Here is a 21,326-nt window from a genome sequence, read left to right as displayed (position 1 = left end):
AGTGGACCAGTGGAATAGACTAGGTGCAGTAGCAGGAAATGATTATAGTAATTTGATATTTGATAAACCCAAAGAATCCAACTATTGGGATAAAAACTCTCTCTTTGATAAAAACTGCTGGGAAAATTGAAAGTTAGTATGGAAGAAAATTAGATTAGACCAACACCTCACACCTTATATCAAGATAAGATCAAAATGAATACAGGATTTAGACATAAAAAACAATATTATAAGCAAACTAGGAGATCAAGGACTAGTTTACCTATCAGATATATGGAAAGGGAAGTAGTTTATGACTAAGGAAGAGATGGAGAACAACACTAAAAACAAACAAGATGATTTTGATTACATTAAATTAAAAGGCTTTTGCACAGACAAAACCACTGTAACCAAGATCAAAAGAAATGTAGTAAACTGGGAAACAATCTTTACAACTAGTATTTCTGCCAAAGGACTCATTTTTAAAATATACAGAGAACAGAGTCAAATTTTTTTTAAAAGCCATTCCCCGATTGACAAATGGTCAAAGGATATGCAAAGGCAATTTGCAGGTGAGATCAAAACAATCCATAGCCATATGAAAAATTTCTCTAAATCAATACTTATTAGAGAAATGCAAAGGAAAGCATCACTGAGGTACCACCTCACCCATCTCAGACTGGCCAATATGACCAGAAAGGCCAATGATCATTGTTGGAAGGGTTGTGGGAAATCTGGGACACTAATACATTGTTGGTGTGAACTCATCCAACCTTTCTGGAGAGCAGTTTGGAACTATGCCCAAAGGGAAACAAAAAATGTGCATGCCCTTTGATCCATCAATACCAGTACTGGGCCTATACAGTGAAGTGATGATGAAAAAGGGTAAAAACATCACTTGTACAAAAATATTGATAACAGCCTTGTCTGTAGTGGCAAAGAACTAGAAATCAAGTAAATGTCCTTCAATTGGGGAATGGCTTAACAAACTGTGGTATGTGTATGTCATGGAACATTATTGTTCTATTGGAAACCAGGAGGGATGGGGGAATTCAGGGAAGCCTGGAGGGATTTGAATGAACTGATGATGAGCAAGATGAGCAGAACCAGAAAAACACTGTACACTCTAACAACAACATGGGGGTGATGATCAACTTTGATGGACTCGCTCATTCCATCAGTGCAACAATCAGGGACAATTTGAGGCTGTCTGCAATGGAGAATACCATCTGTATCCAGAGAAAGAATTGTGGAATTTGAACAAAGACCAAGGACTATTACTTTTAATTTAGAAAAAAAAATCTGATATTTTATTGTCTGATCTTGCTATCTCTTTTACTTTATGTTTCTTCCTTAAGGATATTATTTCTCTCTCTTCACATTCAATTTGGATCAATGTATACCTTGGAAGCAATGTAAGGACTGGCAAATTGCCTTCTGTGGGGGGAGGGGGAGGGAAGTAAGATTAGGGGGAAAATTGTAAAACTCAAAATAAATAAAATATTTTAAAAAAGTAATCTAGGTTGTGTGGTGGATAGGGCACCTGTCCTGGAGTCAGGAGAATCTGAGTTCAAATCTGGCCTCAGACACTTAATAACTGCCTAGCTGTGTGACCTTGGGCAAGTCATTTAATCCCATTGCCTTAAATAAAAATTTTTAAAAAGTAGTGGATCTAGGAGAAAAAGAAAATTCCATTTCCATTAATTATAACCTAAAATTGTATTTTTATTAAATGTAGGCTGCATTATTTCATGAAATGCAGTTAACTACATCTAAGTTTGCAGAAAACAATTCATTCCATGTTCATTTAGATGATGATACCTGCATAGAAACAAAATTCAGATGAATGATTTGTGATATGACATTCATTTGACTTTAGAATTAACTTTCAGAATCTCTGAAATAAGCAGATGACAGCTCCTGAGCATTTCAACAAAGCCATGAATGGATAAGGATTGCTAAAGTGCATCTTCACCAATAATTATACAGTCTGCCTTTGGTTTGTGCTAATAAACTTTAAGACAACTGAAATTCCAATTTTAATATTAGAAATCCACTTAATTATAAGTAATCTCCAGTTCCATATGTCACTTGTCTTTGCATTTATTTTCCTGGGTGAGCCCGTAATATAATTTTCTGTTTATTTTCATGAGTGTACATTTAATATAAGTCTCCAATTTGGGGCTGGTCCTGTTGGCTCTGATCCTAAGTCCTAATTTCTTTCATCCTATCTTATTTCATATATTGACAGAGACTGCTGGTTTGAATAACAAACATCCAATGGACTTGGAAGTGGGGTTGCTGGCAGCACAGACATTACCTGTTTACCTTTTATTGCCTCCTTTGAATTGGCTTTTCTGGGAACAAAACCAATAAAACAGCCTGTTCCCTTCCATAGTGTTTATCCAGGGCAGTTACCAAAAGACATCTCTAAGACATTTAGCCTGCCTCTCTCCTTTCTTTCTGTCTGTCTGTCTCTGTTTGTCTGACTGTCTCTGTCTGTCTGTCTGTCTCTCTCTCTGTCTGCATCTATCCCTCTCTCATCTCTCTTTGATTCTCTCTTGGTGTCTCTCTCTCTCTCTCTCTCTCTCTCTCTCTCTCTCACACACACACACACACACACACACACACTCTCTTTCCAGTAAAAAATGAATAGACTGGAACTAAACCCTCTACAATTTTCAATTATTACAGGATATAGTTCCACAAATCTTGTTGGACATCTCCCCAAACACCAGACCTGGTTGGTGAATCATTTTTTTAAATCCCTGTGATGATATTGATAATCTATTGGTTACCTGTAAGATGGCAACCTGCTGGAAATGCAATTTATATTGTTTTAGCCTCCTTGATTTTTCATGTCTTGGAAGCTTTACATTGTTCTGTCATTTCCCCCTCCTCTTTCCCTTGATGCCATATAACATAAGTGACCTAATAAAAGGGAAAAGCAAGAATTTATTACACCTTTAGTAATACTCAAAGCAAACTTTATTTGCCAGAGTAGCATTTTGTGACTACTTGCTGTAAAATATTTTGACATGATCTAAATACTAAATCTGAACTTGTCTGAATTAAATGACTAATTTCTTATATTCCTGAAACTTTCCTGGATCTCCAGGTTGCCTCTCATGGGCATTCAATGTAAACATTTTATTTTAAGAATCTTATAGTTCACCATCTCATATAATCATGTGTCATTGTTGATCTGGGGAAGTCACATGGCTTTAAGAAAAGTCCCTCTAAGGTTCTGCCAAAAAGCTTTCATGTAATCTTGGCAGGGCCTTAGAATTTTTTCATTTGTTTTTACAATTTTCTCAAGTGGAAATGGTCCCATATTTTGTTGACGCTGTCCAAGATAAAGAACGACAATCCTTCTTGCTGAGTCCTAAATTCAACTGCTGAATGTATGTTCAGTCCACATCACAAATAGTAAAAATGATTGTGGATCTGCCCAATGGAGGCTTCTTTTTGTCTTAAGAAATGGCAATACCAATTCCTGATATATTTATGCAGGAATTTTTATTCTTTAAATCTTCCAGATTAAAGCAACAAGAAAACATTTAGAATGTCCTTTGGTGGAATCTTATTACACTTTTTATATATGTAAACTGATATTCTTTGATGCCAGCACGTTGCTCATACAGAGGGATCTCTGCACAATTAAACAAAACAAAACAAAACCAAAAGAAAAAAAAAGGACAAAGAAAATGTAACTGTCTTCTTATCTGGTTAGAATCAAATACATTAACAGATTGTCTTTTAACACAAATTGGCAATAATACAAAAAATCTACAGTGTACATTATTTCAAGAAAAATAACTTCATTTGAATACAAAAGGATAGATACACTTCTTTTTTTTTTCTTTTTTCTTTTCCCTTATAGCCACTCTTGTACGTAGGTGTACACCAGCACTGGAGTGATGTAGTGCTGCTAAGATACACAAAGATATGACTGTCTTGAGATATTTTTGGAAGGGGCTGTAACACATGTGCATCACTAACATCAGACAAAGAAATCTTTCAACCAACAAGGGTTACTTACAGAGCAACGGTCACTATAGCACAGGTTGGAAGGGATTCAGGGACTGAAGCAGACCAATATGGCAGCTTTGACCAGATTTCCTTTATACCCACAATGCACTGACAGCAAAGAATGCTTCTATTTGGTTGGTCCACACACTGGGCAGAGAGGTACAAGAGAACGCACCAGATTAGAGGCATAAATGTTTGTGTGTGTGTTTCTAGGTTGGTTTTTTTAAATTTTTTTTTTCCCTGTTTTGGGGGTGAGAATGGGGAGGGCTTTTACAGCCCTTTCAATCCACAGTAAGTCCTACAGCTGACGTTGTGATTTGTAGTAATAATATCAGCAGCTGCCAACTTGTCTGGAGTCAGAAATTAACAGTCTCGACTCGGAATTGCTGTCCACAATTGATTAATATGGCTTAGTTCAGTTAGGCCTTCTTAGTTGCTTTTGTTTTTCAACATGTGTGTGTATTTTTCTATGTTAGTAGCAAAAGCTTAGATTAGTTAAGCTTCCCCATGGTATAGTCCCATCAGTTGGCTGAACTTGAGGCCATAGAGTATACTGAGCCTAAAAGAGGCGTGGGCCAGTAATTCCTAGCAGAACCATGAGCAGAGTAAGAGAGCCTTGGACTCTTGCACTATGACCAGAGTCTGAGCTGCAACTTCCAGCCTCCTCGCACCGCAGCTTCTCGCAGAGGATGCCAGTGTAGCCAGCTGGGCACTGACATTTCACGTTGTTGTGACACGTCCCTCCATTCTGGCAGTGCAGGAATTCATTGTCACATACATTGGCTGCAAAATGGAGAAAAAAAAATCAATTTAAATTCATCTGGCATGTAAAGCCCCCAATCTATTAATTTCCTTTTCTGTCCCCTTCCCCTATCCCCCCAACATTCAAAGAATGTAACTTGAGTTTTCAAATAATTGGGGTTTTCTATTTTTGATCAAATTAGCTTTTTTTTTCATATAGATCTGTTTTGGAGGACAGATATGAGTTGGTGAATATCATCCATTTCAGGCGGCACAATACAAATAATTTAATACCCATTGTTTGGCAGTGTCTTCTCTTCATGAGGATGGAAACTTTCATAAATGTCTGATTTTTCCAAGGAGAACTTTGATTTTAAGATAGCAGTGCTTGAGTAAAATGAATGGGAAAAAAAAGAAATGCAAAGTAACATTGCTAGAACAACTAAGCATGTATAATCAGTGACTCACACTCCCTTCATCTGGTTTTACTGACTAACATGCATGTGTATATGTATGTGTCAGAATAGAAACAAAAAGTATGAACAGGAAATGGTTTGAGAGAGCCAGCATGCAACCAAAGTGGGTGTTAACATCACCTTTTAATCCAGATCGAAAGACATAAAATATATTTAATTGAAAGAGTCTCAGAAAGAACATTCACATTTGATCCTGACAGTCTATTAGGACTTTTATTGCCTTGTAAATATAGGAAGCAGAATCCAAGGTTACCTTGATTCTACATTTCTGTAATATGCTCACAGAAAAAATCCTGATTATCCAGATTTTGCTATTTCAATCAATTAATAGAAACGCTTTTAATAAATCAGCAAAACAATTCAGGGGATCTGAATTTTGGTCATGCCCTTCATCAAGCATTTTCCCCCATCTCAAGACTCCTTATCGTTCTGATATTCTGGTTATCCTCATTAATTCTAAGTCTCCATTTCTTTTAGATAATCAAGGTTCCACTGATTAAGCAGAATATTAAATAGGACCAAGGGAAATTAAAACAATAAGAAACAGGAAAAGTCAGGAATACTTCCAGACAACATATGCTGCTTAAGCATTTAACATATAGGAGAGGGATGGTATTGAAGGCGGAGTAGAGAGTGGGAGGCAAATCAGAGCAAGTCACTTTTTAGAAACCATAATTTTTTTTCATTTTTTGGATCAATTCCCTAGAGAACCTATCTAATCTGTGTCTGTCTGTCTGTGTATGTCTTTCTGTCTATCTGTCTATCTGTCTGTCTATCTATCTATCTATCTATCTATTTATCTATCTATCTATGTATCTATATCGATTCAACTTTGTTAAGAGAGAAGGGGAGCAAGGAGATGAGAGGAGAGGAGAGAGATTAGAGGCAGATTCTGAAAAAAGATGCAGAGAAAGAGGCAGAAAAATAAAAACCAATACAGATACAAAGGAAGGAGAGAAAGAGGGGAAGAGGGCATGGCAGAGAATGTGCAAGATCCACTGAGACCAGTGTACTTTAAAAACACAAGGCAGAATAGAGAAAAAAAGAAGGAAAAGGAAAAAAAAACTCCCCACACACATCATTACCTCCCAAGATATGATGACACATGACCTTGCACCGTTCATAAATCATGTTCCATTCAACAATATGTCACCTTATAAAAGCAACTTCTTCCCACACTAAGTCTTGCTTACTCTGTGTGGGCAAATAAGCTTGAGAAATAATGCCTGTGCATAGCCACATAGTTAATAAAAAGTGACCCATAAGCATCTTCCCATTTTATTGCTTCTCTCAACAATTCCTTTCTAGTCTCAAATGTAGTTTTAGAGCTCATTGGCATAATTCTGAAATGCACCCACACTCAGTAATCTATAAATGTCAACATGGAATATTAATGGTCCTGAAGCTAGAACTTTTGAAATTCTGATATAACACATACCTGTTCCAAATTCTAATATGTTCTTCTGTGGCTATGTTCCAATGACAGTCTTTATTATTAAGTTAAGGGGATTATGGATATAGAACATTGAATATACTAGATCCTGAGGTACATTTATGCATTTTGGAATTCATGTCTGACCTAGAGAAACAATAAGTTTTGCCAGCTGGTTAAAGGCATTAAAGTGATGGTGTATTTTTAAAAAATAAAATCCAGTTCAGTATTCAGTAGTTGCGTTTGTGACATTCCAGAATATATTTTTCTGCATAGTGTACCCCAGGATAATCAAATCAGACATTAGGTGCCAGAATTTAAAGACAGAATATTAAGTGCTTACTCTTTAAGGGAAAAGATTCCTGAACAAGACATTCCCTTTCATTCGGGCAACAGAGGTGGTGAAATATTCTTTCCATCAATATTGATAATTGCTGGCCTTGAGTAATTGAGTACAAATCAATAGTTAATTAAATGTCTCCTTTTAAAAATCAGTCCTTTTCTTCTGATTTTGGTCCTGAATATTAATTAGCTATTTACCAGAAATTTCTTTCTTCTAAGTCTTTCAACAATGATGATAAAAGTTAAAATTCAGTGACTTCTATATTAACAATAGTTCCCATGAATTAGTTAAAATTAATGTTATACCAAATGAAGTAAAATAATGTGCCTAAAAAGATGTCTCAAGTTATATTTTCTTATGGGGGTTTGGAGGGAAAAAGATAGTTTTTTTTTTCTGTACAAATTGCAGTGTGCTTTTCCCTTCTTGAAAGAAGTATGCTAGACTAGAAATGTAGAAAGAAACATTTTGTCAGACAGGTTCAATGTATGAATTTGTTTTGCTTCATTATACATATGTATTATGGGGGAGGGCTTTGGGGGGCAGAGTGATTGCTGAGTAATGATAGAGATGAAAAAATAGAAGAAAAGAGTATTAATGGAACGCTTTAAAAATATACCCAGAAAAAGAAAAAAAAAGTTCAGATGACATTGACATTTGGGGAAATTTTGTTACTGTTTTAAATTTAATAATACTTTAAAAAAACAATCTAGTTTAATATGTAATGCTCTTTTTGTTGCTTCTGTAGTTAAATGTTGATGACATAATCTTTATTAAGTTTTGTATTCAAATACCATTTTCAGGAAGTCTTTCGTGATTCCTCCAAATGCTATTTTATTCCTTTCCCAAAAGACTTCACATTCATTTTGTCTAAATTATCCATATAATTAGACAAGGTATTTCCCACATTAGAAAGAAAATTTCTGGAGGACAGGAATTTTTTCACTTGTCTTTGTATCCTCAGTCTTTGACACATAATAGCAGCTTAAGAAATGGTGTCTTGTTACTTAAAAAAGAAAAAAAAAGCAATTTTTTTTGAGATTGGGTCTCTTGTCTTCCCCAGACTTGGAAATATACCTGCCACTCAGGGGCCTGATCCCCCTTCTGACCAACAAAGGAGCTTTGACCTATTCCCTTTTTCCCAGTAGGGAAAGTTCATTCCTCCTTAGGTAGCTTTGTGATTCCTTGTTGCATTGGACTAATCATATTGATTCCCAGATTTTGTCCAGAAACCTTATTGGGTATAACCCATTACAATTCAAAACTCCCAAGTCCAAGTGATCTACCAGCCTTAGCCTCCTCCAATATTATGGATTCTACTCATGCACCACAGAATGCAACTTGAAGTACACTTCATTTCTGCCCAAGTTACTCTAGCATCCTCTATAGCAATGATGTAAAACTCGAGAAATGGCTGCATGCAAGCCGCACATTGACTTGGAAAATCATAAATTAGTATTATCTATGTTGCATTTTAATTTATGTTGTGAAGCATTTCCCAATTGCATTTTAATCTGGTTTGGGTGTTAGGAGTTTTGCAGCTAAAGAGGCCAAGTCTTGAGTTGGGTACCTTTACAGAACACGTGACATTTTGCCCCCAAGGGGTTACAGTCTTTCTAATTCAGATGCAATGTGAATACAGGTGACCAGCCTTTTTTTTTTTAGGTTTTTTTATTTTTATTTTTTGTAGGGCAATGGGGTTAAGTGGCTTGCCCAAGGCCACACAGCTAGGTAATTATTAAGTGTCTGAGGCTGGATTTGAACTTGGGTACTCCCAACTCCAGGGCCAGTGCTCTATCCACTGTGCTACCTACCTGCCCCCGACCAGCCTTTTTCCTAATCAGAGAACTCTAGTGTTGCTTGAAGGAGCCTTCTCTAATCCTAGCACAATGTCTTATTCATTCCTCTTTTTAAAATCTCTTTAAACATAGAATTTCTCTAGTTGAATGCATTAGTCTGTTGACTGACAAGCATTTTTCAATCTTTTCTTTGGGTTGTAGAATGGTATACCTGATCTGATTATAAAACAAGCTACAAATGATAGCATCTATGCTTTCACAGAATCCACAGTCCAGGTGGGAGGATACAACACCAGACAAGAGCTGACATCAGACAGTTAGGGAAGTAATCTAGAACTGGGAGAAATGAAATTGAATATGAAATTACAAAAGGTATACAATTCAAAGAAAACTTCTTAGAAGGTAATTTTTTTCTGGGTCTGGGAGGAGGTGATAGATATATATGGAGAGAGAAGGATGCATTTTGCTGGGAAAGGGCAGTAGATGGCAGGGGTGATGAATAGACTGACGACCATAGTGGAGAGGATGCAGGATTCAGGAGATAAGTTTGAAAGTGTGTGGGGAGTGGATATCATGATTAATGACTTTCTGTTTTTATTTTTTCTGTTTTGTTTTGTTTTCCAAGTCTCAGCTAAAGTCTTACCTTCTACAAGAAACCCTCCCTCCTTACTCAATCTTAGTGACTTCTCTCTGAGATTGTACTAAATGAGATCTGTATTTATCTTGTTCTGACTGGACAGTGAGCTCCTTGATTTCAGGCATGACTTCTTTCCCTTTTCTTTATATCCCAAGAGGATGACACATAATTCATGTTCAATTCATGCTTGTTGACTTGACTGCAACTTTGGTGATGATGTTTGTCCTTCATTCTTGAAGAAGACCATGTTATCAGGGAGATGATGCCATGACAAGCATGTGAATTGGATTTGAGTGTTGTACTAAGTTACTAGCCTCACTTTTTCCTTCAGTCATCTGGGTCCAGTGTCTAGATATGAATCAGAATGACTGGAGATGCCTCTGGATGTGAAGCAATCATGTTTAAGTGACTTGCCCAAGGTCATACAGTTAGTCAGTGAAGTGTCTGGGAAGCTAGGAATTCTGATCTTCCTGACTCCAAGGTCAGTGCTCTATCCACTGGGCCACCTAGCAGACACAATTGTGTAGTTGATAGAGTGCTAGACCTGGGTTGGAAATCTGACCTAGATACAACTTAGTTGGATGGCCCTAGAACTGTCTGTTAGCCTCTTGGTGTCAAATTCTTCTCCTGTAATACTTAATATTTACATCACACTGATAGGGTCAGATGAAATAATGTGTGTGTGAAGAACTTTGTAATTCTTAAATGATATATAAATGTCAGTCACTGTTTTTTTTTCCCTTCATCCAGTCTGAGGAGTTGGCCAAAAGTGATAACAACAGAATTGCTAGTTTTTTGTTTTGTTTTTTAAAGAAGGAAATGATATGATGAAAGGGTTTATTTTATTATTGTTTTTTCCATAATGAGAACAGACATAGAAAAAGGACTGGCTTCAAAGTTCAGGGCAGATGCCCCCTCTAATATGTAATGAGTGTGTCACCCCGGGCAAGCTACCCATTTAGCCTCTCAAAGCCCTAGGAAAGACTTGAAAACTATTAAGGTGCCAAAAAGTTACTAATATGTTGTCATTGAGGAGGTTCCCTCACTAGGGATTCCTTAAATCAATAAAATCACAGATCTGAGAAAAAAAAGATTAAGTCAGAAGTCAGTAAAAGAGAATGGATAATGTTTCAATAATAAGGGTGAAGACCTGGATGAAGTTAGGAGATAAATGAGTATGATTGTAGAGTGTATCTGAGACATACTGAAGTAAAAATCAACAAGATTTGCCAAGTAATTGGAAGATGAATCAATGAATAAAATAAGGCTTATGAGTCCAGAAAACAGAAAAGATTATGGTGTCAGTCCTTTATGGTCAGTCCTTTTAATGAACTGTAAAACTGAGAAATATTGAAAATGAATTTAGTGAAAAATCTCACTTTTTTTCCTTGGTCTATGAAACTTCAAAGTAATCAATGAAAAGTCTGTCTAGATCTCAGTTTCTTTAAGTATAACATAAACAGTTTAGACTAAATGGATGCCTTCTAAGTTCATCTTCAAATTTTGATTATTTGTATATGAATTTTTCAATGGTGAGGCTTTTTGAATTAACAAAAAAGTTAGGCAACCAACTGACTATCAAATACACCATAACCTTAACTTCTTCTTTTACAGATGATTTTTACATTTATTTGTGTAATCCTAATTGACTTAGTTGGTTGAAGTAGATCTTAAAGGGCATCTCAGATGCCTGCAGTGGTATCTGGTGATGGCTTTGCAGCTAACTAGCTATGTAACTAGCTTGGTCAGGTCACTTAATTTCATTATGGCTCAGATGTTTCATCTATCTATAAAATGATGCTAATAAAATATGCCCTTGAGATTTCCTCACAGGGATATTCATTTTGAAGATCAAATAAAGGAAACTATATTAAAGTGCTTTGAAAAAAGTTTAAAGTACAAGATAACCACAAACTCTTCTAAAATTCTTCTGAAATCCTTTCTTATAAAGGGAGCTCATAGTAAGTAGGTTAGGTGGGTAGATGCATTTCCTTCAAACTAATGAGTTAAAACTGTCTTTCTAATTTAAGATATCTAATTAGAAAGCAGAAAATAAGCAACATTTTCCTGATGACACCTCCATATAGATTAGAGAGTGAAAAAAAAACCTGATGTATACATTTGATGTGTGTTTGGAATCTGTAGAATAAATATGTGTTGGATGATATATGGAGTCTTTGAATGAAAGTTGACTGTTTTCAAACTGAGTATTATGATAATACCTTAATACCTTAGGATATATAAAATACCTTAGGATTATAAAATACCTTAGGACAGACATATACCATAATACCTTAGGATATATAATTTTTCAGGAAAATGACATTCATACCCACTTCCAATGGGCATTCTCTTATATTAGTTATAGTGGGAAATAGTCTTTAAACAGTGATAGCATAGTTGCAATTGGTAGGGAGGACTAAAATACAGGAAACTACTTATACCTCCTTACAAATATGGGGGGGAAATGGATTTGAAGTCAGGAAGATTGAGATTAAAACCCCATCTTGCTCAATGACTTGCTATATGATCTTCCAATGAATCAATTGGCTAACAAACACTTAGTCCGTCATCACCTATTTTGTGCCAAGTACTATTCCAGTTACAGGAATATAAAGACAAAAAAATAACAAGATGGTGGCAGAGAAGACAGGCACAGTGCTAATCTTCTGATCTTTGCTCATAAATAATATGAAACAAATCTCTAACAGAAATCTGATCCATAAAACCCAGAAAGAGAAACTAGGAGAAGAAGATCTACCTCAAGGTTTGTCCTCTGTGATCCTGGGTGAGCTGGGTACAGAGGGCTCACTCTGCCAGGAGCATAGGACAGAGTCAGAGCCTGAGAACTCCACTAGCCTGATCAGCAGGGCGGGTGAGATCCTGAAAGCCTAAAAGCGGGGCAAGCCTGAAGCGTGATCAGCCAACTAGGGAGCAGAGGCCTTGGTTGTGGTAATGAAGGTCTGGAGCTTGCTGGCAGAGCTGGAGGGATAATTTCAGTGCTTCATTTCACCTGAAAACTCTTCCAGGAAAAACACAATTACAGCCCACCTCAGCCCCAGGCATGTGAGCAGAAGATCTCCCTCAACTGAGAATAGGGAGAGCAATTACCTTGCCCTAGGGAAAAATCCACCATTGATCAAAGATAAAAATACTCAACAGTTCCATCCACCCACTCCAAGTTAAGGGAAAGGGTCTTAAATTAAGGTCAGGGAAACTCCAGAGAAAGCAACCAACACAGGCTTCTGGCAAGTACATTTGGAGTTACTAAACCCAGTAAGTAAAGCCTCTAGAGATATCAACACCAAACCTCTGTGAACCAGCCCTTTGCCCACATAAGGTCTTAGTAAAATGAAGAAAGGCCAGAAGCAAAGGGGGATACATAGAAAAATTCCTAGAAGGAAAAGACCCTAATTCAGAGACACCTAGAACCTCTGAGGTGAACACGATCTAGTCTCCAGCACAGAAGGACTTCCATGAAGAAATCAGGAAGGAGTTTAAAAAATAAATTGGAAGATTTGGGAGAGACAATCAATATTTTGTAACCAGAAAACAAACCACTGGAAAATACAATTGGACAAATGCAAAAAGAAAATAATTCACTCAAAACCTCAATTGGTCAAATGGAAAACTCTTTAAAAATAGAATTGAACAATTGGAAAAGGAGTTGCAAAAGGTAAATGAAGAAAATTCTTCTCTAAAAAAACGAATGGAGTCTGTGGAAACTAATGACTTCATGAGACAGCAAGAGCCTGTTAAACAAAACAAAAAAAAGCAAAAAAATAGAAGAAAATGTAAAATGCCTCATCAGCAAAGCCACTGACCTTGAGAACCAATGGAGAAGGGAAAACCTGAGAATTACAGGTCTTCTTGAAAACATTGAAGAGAGGGGGAAAAAAAGCCTGGACTTAATATTACAGGATTTAGTGATAGAAAAGTCCCCTGATATCATGGAACCAGAGTACAAAATTGTTATTGGAAGAATACATCCATCCCCTCTGGCAAGAGATCCTAAAATGAAAACACCAAGGAATGTTGTGACCAAATTCCAGAACAACCAGATAAAAGAGAAAATCCTAGAAGCAGTCAGAAAGAAGTAATTTAGATACTAAGGAGCCACAGTAAGGATTAGACAGGATTTGGCTGCATCATCATTAAGGGATCAAAGTTCCTGGAATGAGATATTCTAAAGAGCAAGGAAGCCTGAAATGCAGCCAAGAATCCACTACCCAGCAAAGCTGAACCTTCTCTTCCAGGGAAAAAGATGGGCATTTAATGAAATGGGACACTTCCAACATTTCCTGATGAAAAGACCAGAGTTTACTAGAAAATTTGGACATCAAACAGGAGGCTCAAGAGACACATGAAAAGGTTAAAAAGGGGGGGGGGAAAGTAAAAAAAAACTTCTTTCCAATAAGATGAAACTAGCTATATACCCACTTGGGAGAAAGGTTCTCGTAACTCTTGAGAATTGTAACTCTATTAGAGAGAACATACTTAACCAGAAGTGATGGAAACTCATGACTTTTCTGTGACTCAGATAGAATGATTTTAAAACAACACCTCCTTAAAAAGGGGAACAGTAAGGAGACAGGAAGAGGGAGGAGATTGAATGGGGTAAGTCTCATTACATTAAGAGGTATAAAAGACCTATTGTAATAAAGGGGAAGAAGGGAGAAGCTGAGAACCACCTGAATTTTCTTCTCATCAGACTTAGCTTAAAGTTAACTTACACAAATACTCAGTTAGTTAAGAAACTTATCTTACCTTTCAAGTATTAAAAAGGGGAAAAGGGGAAGGAGGAGATGAGGAGGGGGGAGAAAAGGGGAACTAATAGTAGGAAGGGAGGGAAGAAGGGAAAGGGAAAGAAAGGGGAGGGGGGTTGACATAAGAGGACAAACACACTGAACATGGTGGTATTCAGAAGCAAAATACTAGGGAATATGGATGGGGGAAAAAGGTAAAATACAAACAGAGGGAAGATAGCATGGAGGGCAATAAAGAGTTAGTAATTATAACTTTGAATGTGAATGGGATGAACTCTCTCAAAACATATGCAAATAGGATATGATTTCTCTCTCATTACATTCAACTTAGGTCAGTGCATACTATGGAAACACTGTAAAGACTAACAGATTGCTTTCTGTGGGTTGGGGGAAGGAAGATTGGGGGGAAAATTGTAAAACTCAAAATAAATAAAATGTTAAAAATAGAAAACTAAAAAAAATAAATACAAAAATAAGACAAATCCTAATTTCAAGGAGCTTATATTCAGGTCAAGGTATTTGACTTATCTGAACTTTAAAATGGGCATAAAATAAAGAACAAGTCCACAGGATAGTTGTAGAGATTAAATAAGATGGAATGTACATCAAGTACTTTGTAAACCCTCAAGACCTCTATAAATGTCAGCTTTTATTAATATAATTATTGTTTTACTATCAAGGGGAATTGTGGCTTGGTCTGTCTCTAACACATCCAATATGTGTAATTCAGAACAAGTCACTTAAACTCTCAGCTTCTCAGACAACTCCCTAAGATGATAAATTACAGAAGAGTTGAAAATATAGGTTGATTGAAGGAGCTTCCACAGTTGGAGAGCTCCTATTATTAATGAAATATTAGGTCAGGTTCAAAATAGGTTATAAGAATATATTTGTGGGGCAGCTAGGTGGCACAGTAAATAGAGCACTGGCCCTGGATTCAAGAGGTCCTGAGTTTAAATATGACCTCAGACACTTGCTAATTACCTAGCTGTGTAACCTTGGGTAAGTCACTTAACCCCTTTGCCTTGCAAAAATCTAAAAAAAACCTCAAATAAAACAAAAAACATATATGTGTGTGTGTGTATGTGTGTATGTGAGTGTATTTATGTGTGCATATATGTGTATATATGTACATATAGTATGTTAAATATACTATATAAAGTAAATATAAAGCATATTTAGTATATGTTCATATATATATATGGGATCTGTAGAATACATGTGTTGTATGGTATTTGAAATCTTTGGAAGTTGAATGCTTTAAAATTCTTTATGTATAAGAAGACAATGTGTAATGCTAGGGCATGGGTCTTAGAAGCATTAAGAACTACATTAAAATCTATCAGTAAGTCAGTAAAATTAAGTGTCTGTTACATGTCTGATACTACGTTAAGGACTGGAGATATAAAAAGTGACAAAAGTTAATTCCCTACCCTCAAAGAACTGATAGTCTAATGGGGGAGAATACAACAAATAGCTATGGTACTTAAATACAGGATAAATAAGCTACATAGTACAAATAGGAAAAAAAAAACTAATAGAGGAGAAGTTCGAGGATTAAGAGACCTTGAGAAAGCCTTCCTATAAACGATGGGATCGTAGCTGGGATGTGAAGGAAGCCTGGGAAGCTAGGAGGCAGAGATGGAGAGGGGGAGAGAAGACCAGACATGAGAGCTAGGCAGAGAAAATGCATAGAACTGAGAGATGGAGTGTTACATTTAAGGCCAGTGTCACTAGACCAAAGAACATGCAGCAGGGAGTAAATTGTAAAAGACTGGAAGGCTAAAGGATGTGAACAAATTTATATGCCAAAAAGAGGATTTTATATTTGATCTTGGATGGTGTATGGAACCTATGGGGGAGATGTGAGGTGAAATGGTCAATAGCATACTTTAGAAAAATCACTTTGGTAGCTGAATGGAGGATGGATTGATATGGGGAGAGACCTGAGGCAGGCAGATCCACTAATAGACTGTTGGAATAATCCAAGAAACAGGTGATGAGGGCCTAAGCCAATATAGTGGCAGTGTCAGAAGAAAAGGAATAGGAATATTCTAGAAGATTTGCACAGGTGAAATCAACAGGCCTCTTCGAGAGATAGTGAGGAGTTGAGAATGACATCCAGGTTGGGAACCTGAGTGATTGAGAGGTATATGTGTCCTTTGATAGTAATAGGGAAGTTAGGAGAGTAGAAACATTTAGAAGAAAGTTAATGAGTTCAGGTTTGGGACATGTTTAGTTTAAAATGTCTATAAAACATCTAGTTTGAGATATCTGAAACATAGTTGTAAATTCAAGATTTAAAGTCAGAAGACAGGTTAGAGCAAGATAATTAGATTTAAAAATCATTAGCATAGAGATGGTAATTAAATCTATGGGAGCTGATGAGATGCCAAGTGAAGCCTTCTAGACAGAGAAAAAGAAGACCTAGGACAGAACCTTGTGAAACTCCTTCAGTTAATAGATATGACTTTATTGAAAACCCTGCAAAAGAGACTAAGAAGTAATTGAATAGCTATGAGAACCAGTAGAGAGAAGTGTCCCAAAAACCTAGAGAGGAGAGAGTATCAAGGAAGAGAGAGTGATCATCAGTGTCAAAATCAGTCATCAGAGAGGTCATGGAGAATGTGAACTGAGAAAAGGCCATTGGATTTGGCAAGTAAGAAATAATTAGTAACTTTTGAGATATCAATTTTGGTGGAACAATAAAGTCAAAAGTCAGATTATAAGGGGATAAAAAGTGATTAAAAGAAGAAAATTGTAGGTAGCTATTAGAGATCATTTTCAAGGTGTTTAGCCGCAAAAAGCATAAGAAATTTAAATGATGGCATGAATGAAAAGATCAAGATGGATTTTTTGGGGTAGGGGCAGGGTTGGGGAGACATGGACATGTTTGTACACTATAGGGAAGGAATCAGTAGAGAGGAAGAGATTAAAAATAAGTTATTAAGTGGGGAAGACAAAATTGGAGAATCTGTTGGAAGACAGGATATAATTGGATCATTTGTGCAGATGGAGGGATGGATGCTTATGAAGGGCCTTTCAGGGAAAGGCAACTCCATGTCTTGGGTGACACTCTTTTGCTTGCTATATAATGAACGTAAGCTATAGCTTAACAAACTGAGTTGATGAGAAAGACAGAAGCTTCCAGCAGGGCTGTCAGATAAAATGGGAAATGTGATAGGGCTTGATCCTAGAGAGCAGCTATCATATTCTGATTTCTCTATTATCAATGAATCTTCAGTGGCACAACTCTCATGAAAAATGATACTTCTGGGGGCAGCTAGGTGGCACAGTGAGCAGAGCACCAGCCCTGGAGACAGGAAGACCTGAGTTCAAATGCAGTCTTAGACACTGAATAATTAACTAGCTATGTGACCTTGGGCAAATCACTTAACACCATTGCCTTAAATAAATAAAATTAAACAAAAAAAGAATGATACTTCCTCTTGACCACTTAGTGGAAACATCATTCAGAATATGCAAACAACCTTCAGTAAAGCTCATCTGTTATAAAAAAGGAAGGCATAGTCAGATGACTTCAAATTTGATATAAGTATCATTGACTTAAAAGTGCAGAAAATTCTCAGTTTTCACAGACCTAAAAAGAAAAAAAAAGAAAAAAACCTTCAAACATGCAAGTATAATTAATGTACTTTGAAATGCTACCAGGTAAAAATGAGTGAGTTCTTTCTCAAAAGTGACCATTGATATCGTATTAAAATCATGTTTAGGGCAAGACTTTCCCAGATGAGATGCTCAGAAACCCTTTCTAAACAATCACCAGTTTCTTATTCAGTACTGAGCGAAAAGACTTTCTTTGAAGTTAAATGTTAAGAAAAAATTGCTTTCTTGCCACTTTTCTCTAATGCTAATTATTAAAATGAATTGCTAGGTAGCATAGGGAATAGAGCCCCAGGTTGACAGTCAAAGAGCTCTGCCTTCATGAATTCAAATCTGACCTCACTCAAATACTAGTTTTGTGGCCCTGGGCAAGTTCCCTTAACCTGCAGGTTCCTCATCTGTAAAAATAAGCAGAGAAAAGATTACAGTATCACTTCCAAGTAAACTCCAAATGGCATCATGAATAGTTGGACATCACTGAAAAACAACTAAATAACATTAAGAACTGTTAAAATGGTGAAGGGTGGAGTAAAGGAAGGTATGCTCAAGTATATCATGTTTAGATATAGTGGAACCAATAAAGTTAAAATTGAGTAAGATAATAGCAGTACTATTACATGATTATGTTTTTCCATATTATTAAAAACCACATGTTATTGATATATTCTTTTTGTAAAAGTCAATTATATTATCTATTTTCATGTAACAAATCAAAATGCTTTAAAAAACCACAAATGATACAAATTTTTCTTATTCCTAATTCTACTGAGGCTTGCATAAAATATGCCATTTTTCTCTCATCCACAACTTTCTTGCAGTAGGATGTCATGAGAAGATCCTTCTAAAATTTACAATTAAAATCCTTATTAATTTCAGGCTTTGGTTACCAAGGAGGTAAATCCAAAAACTTATGATCTTACAGAGATGAAATAGCATGTCCAGATTAAAAAAAATAAATTTGTATACTGATGTATTTATATTTGGAGAGGGGGAAACAACATAGGTGAGGAGAGGAAGGAAACGGAGTCAGCTAAGTTATTGACCTAGGTCCACACAGCTATAGTATGAAGTCAAACTTAGACTCAAGTCAGAAGGCCATGGATCTAAGAGTTGAGAAGCCCCAAAGAAAACTTGATTACTTTGCATCTCTGTCCCTCCACACCCCCTTAGAATCTTTTCTGTTTGCTGACTCATTTAGAGCTAGACCTATAAATAGCTTAGTGTCATAACTTTACCAAGGATATCCTCATGACAGCTAGGGGATACAGTGGCTTGAGTGTTAGAATTAAGAATCAAGAAACATGTTTCAGATAGTCACTTTTGGAGTGACCTTGAACTTGTTCGAAACTTCTCTGCTTAATTATCCTCACCTGTAAAATAAGAGCAATAATAGCCCCTCCTTGAAAGGGTTGTTGTGAGAATCAAATGAATAAATATTTATAAAGCACTTAGCATAGCTTCTGTCATGGCTCTATGCTCATTCTCTTCCCCCTCTGTTTCTCCTTCAATAAAATGCCTTTCCTTTGTAAAATATCCTATAGCTCTCATGCTATTGATGATATTTAGATAATAAATAGAGATGCATGTGTGTATACAACACGCAAATGAACACACACATTTTTGCATGGAAATGGGATATCTAAGTGGAGATATCCTATAGGTAGTTTGACACATGAATCTCAATTGTTGATAACTAAGGGAATAAATAAGATTATTAGTTTTACATTGCTTTGTCCCTCAGTTTCCTAAGAGTGCTTTCCATCCTTGGAATGCAAACTCCTCAATAATAAGTACTTTACCATTTTTCAAATTTTTTATTCCCATTACCTAGTAAAAGTGTACATCCTCTATATCAATATATATATCATATATATATATATATATATATATATATATATATATATATATATATATATATATGTATGGTAATAAAGAAAAACCTCCTAAAGTTCCACTTATACTGGGTAGTGATACTCCAAGCGTTCAGTACTTGATCTCTAACATTGAAAAATGGAGAATGGTATGTGCACTTGAAAGGAGATACCTATATTATTGCTTCATATATGATCATTATTTGTTCTCTGTGGAAAAAAGATCACATATTGCAATACTTAAAAATATTTTGTAGAGTGAAAATTTAATTTCCCCATTCCTCCTTGTCAAGCTATAGCCAAATATTTCCTTAGAGACTTAATTTTTTCTTAAGTATACTTGGCAGAAATAACTCTAAGTATCATCTAAACCCTCTTAGGATTTTTAAAATTTAAGTATGAAAAATAGCTGTAGAACTCTGCAGTAACTTTTTCCTATTTTTTAAACACAAGAATCTATTCTAATTCCGTCTTGCCTTCATTGGGCCTCAGCATCCTACTATCTCCTGACAATGTCAAACCAACTTCTTGGAAAGTACTTTTATGTCAGAATGAAACAAAATTATTTCCCTGATAATTTCATTGTCAAAGCAAAACATATTGATGTCAATATCTTTAAGGTGAGAGGAAAGAAAGTAAAAAAAAAAATATGAAGTCAAGACAATGAAAAAAATGTGGAAAATATCAGTCAATTAGGAGGTGTCTGAATCTGAATTACATGTATTGTTTATCCTTTCTACCCCCACCATGAGGAAGTACAAATGGGAATATTCTAAAGCATGTTAGATGTGGTGAAAAGAGCAAAATGAGAGTGAGAGTAGATCACATTTACAGAAATAGTCTTTGTCCAGAAGTCCAAACCATTTTTATTCCTTTACTTAGTCCTTGATGATAGCCTAGATTATAGAGACTGTGTCTGTGTCTTTTCCAGTTAAAATAAAGATGACATTGATCACAGAATATTGTTGGAAGGGACTTCAATAACCATCTTAATCAGTCAATAAAGGTACAAAAATCTCCTCCGTAGCATTCGTGACAATTGGTCATCTGAACTTTACTTGGAAACATTAGATGGAAAACCTGTGCCTCCAGGGAGAACCCATTTTGATAGATTGGATAGCTCCAGATGATTTCGATGTTTTCTGACATCAAACCTCAGTTTGCCTTTCTGCAACATCCACCTTTGAGTCTCAGTTCTATTTCAGAACAAATTGAATAAGTCAGTCCCCACTCCATTTTACAATCCTTCAAATACTTGCAGACAAGTATACTCTTATGTCTTCTCTTTCCTTTTTTTCTTTCAAATCTTCACATGTCACATTGCCTTCCTGTCTAATCTCCAGGTTATGAACATCCATTTTAAGATATGGCACTCAAAATGGAAAACAATTCATATTTCACAGTATCACAGAACTAAGTGTATAGCCAGTCTAGTTTGCTGCCAATTTTCATTTTAAGGGACACTCCCTCTCAATATGAATGACTGGTTCAGTTCCCCATTTCATCCTTTCACAAGAAAGAAACAAACAGGACCTAGAACCAAGATAATTCTTTCCTGTATAACTCAGAGATTACCTTTTGCGTCTTGAAGCTAAACCCAAATGAGGTGGTTCCTCAGGAGAGACACTA

The 21,326-nt window shown here is 36.1% G+C and overlaps 1 protein-coding gene across 4 annotated transcripts in view; it reads right to left on the bottom strand.

The window, feature by feature from the left end:
• Positions 1–3,154: 3,154 nt before the first annotated feature.
• Positions 3,155–21,326, bottom strand: part of NTNG1 (netrin G1) — a 460,778-nt gene continuing 442,606 nt past the window's right edge. For all 4 annotated transcript variants that reach the window (XM_074188305.1, XM_074188307.1, XM_074188304.1 and 1 more), the window contains one exon: positions 3,155–4,794. In XM_074188305.1, the coding sequence (XP_074044406.1) occupies positions 4,571–4,794 (224 nt within the window). In that variant the 3' untranslated portion in view covers positions 3,155–4,570. The remainder of the gene's footprint in view (positions 4,795–21,326) is intronic.

This window comes from Macrotis lagotis, chromosome 5 (genome assembly GCF_037893015.1).
Source record: "Macrotis lagotis isolate mMagLag1 chromosome 5, bilby.v1.9.chrom.fasta, whole genome shotgun sequence".
NCBI classification, from domain to species: domain Eukaryota; kingdom Metazoa; phylum Chordata; class Mammalia; order Peramelemorphia; family Peramelidae; genus Macrotis; species Macrotis lagotis.
This window is presented reverse-complemented; position numbering and strand designations above follow the sequence as displayed.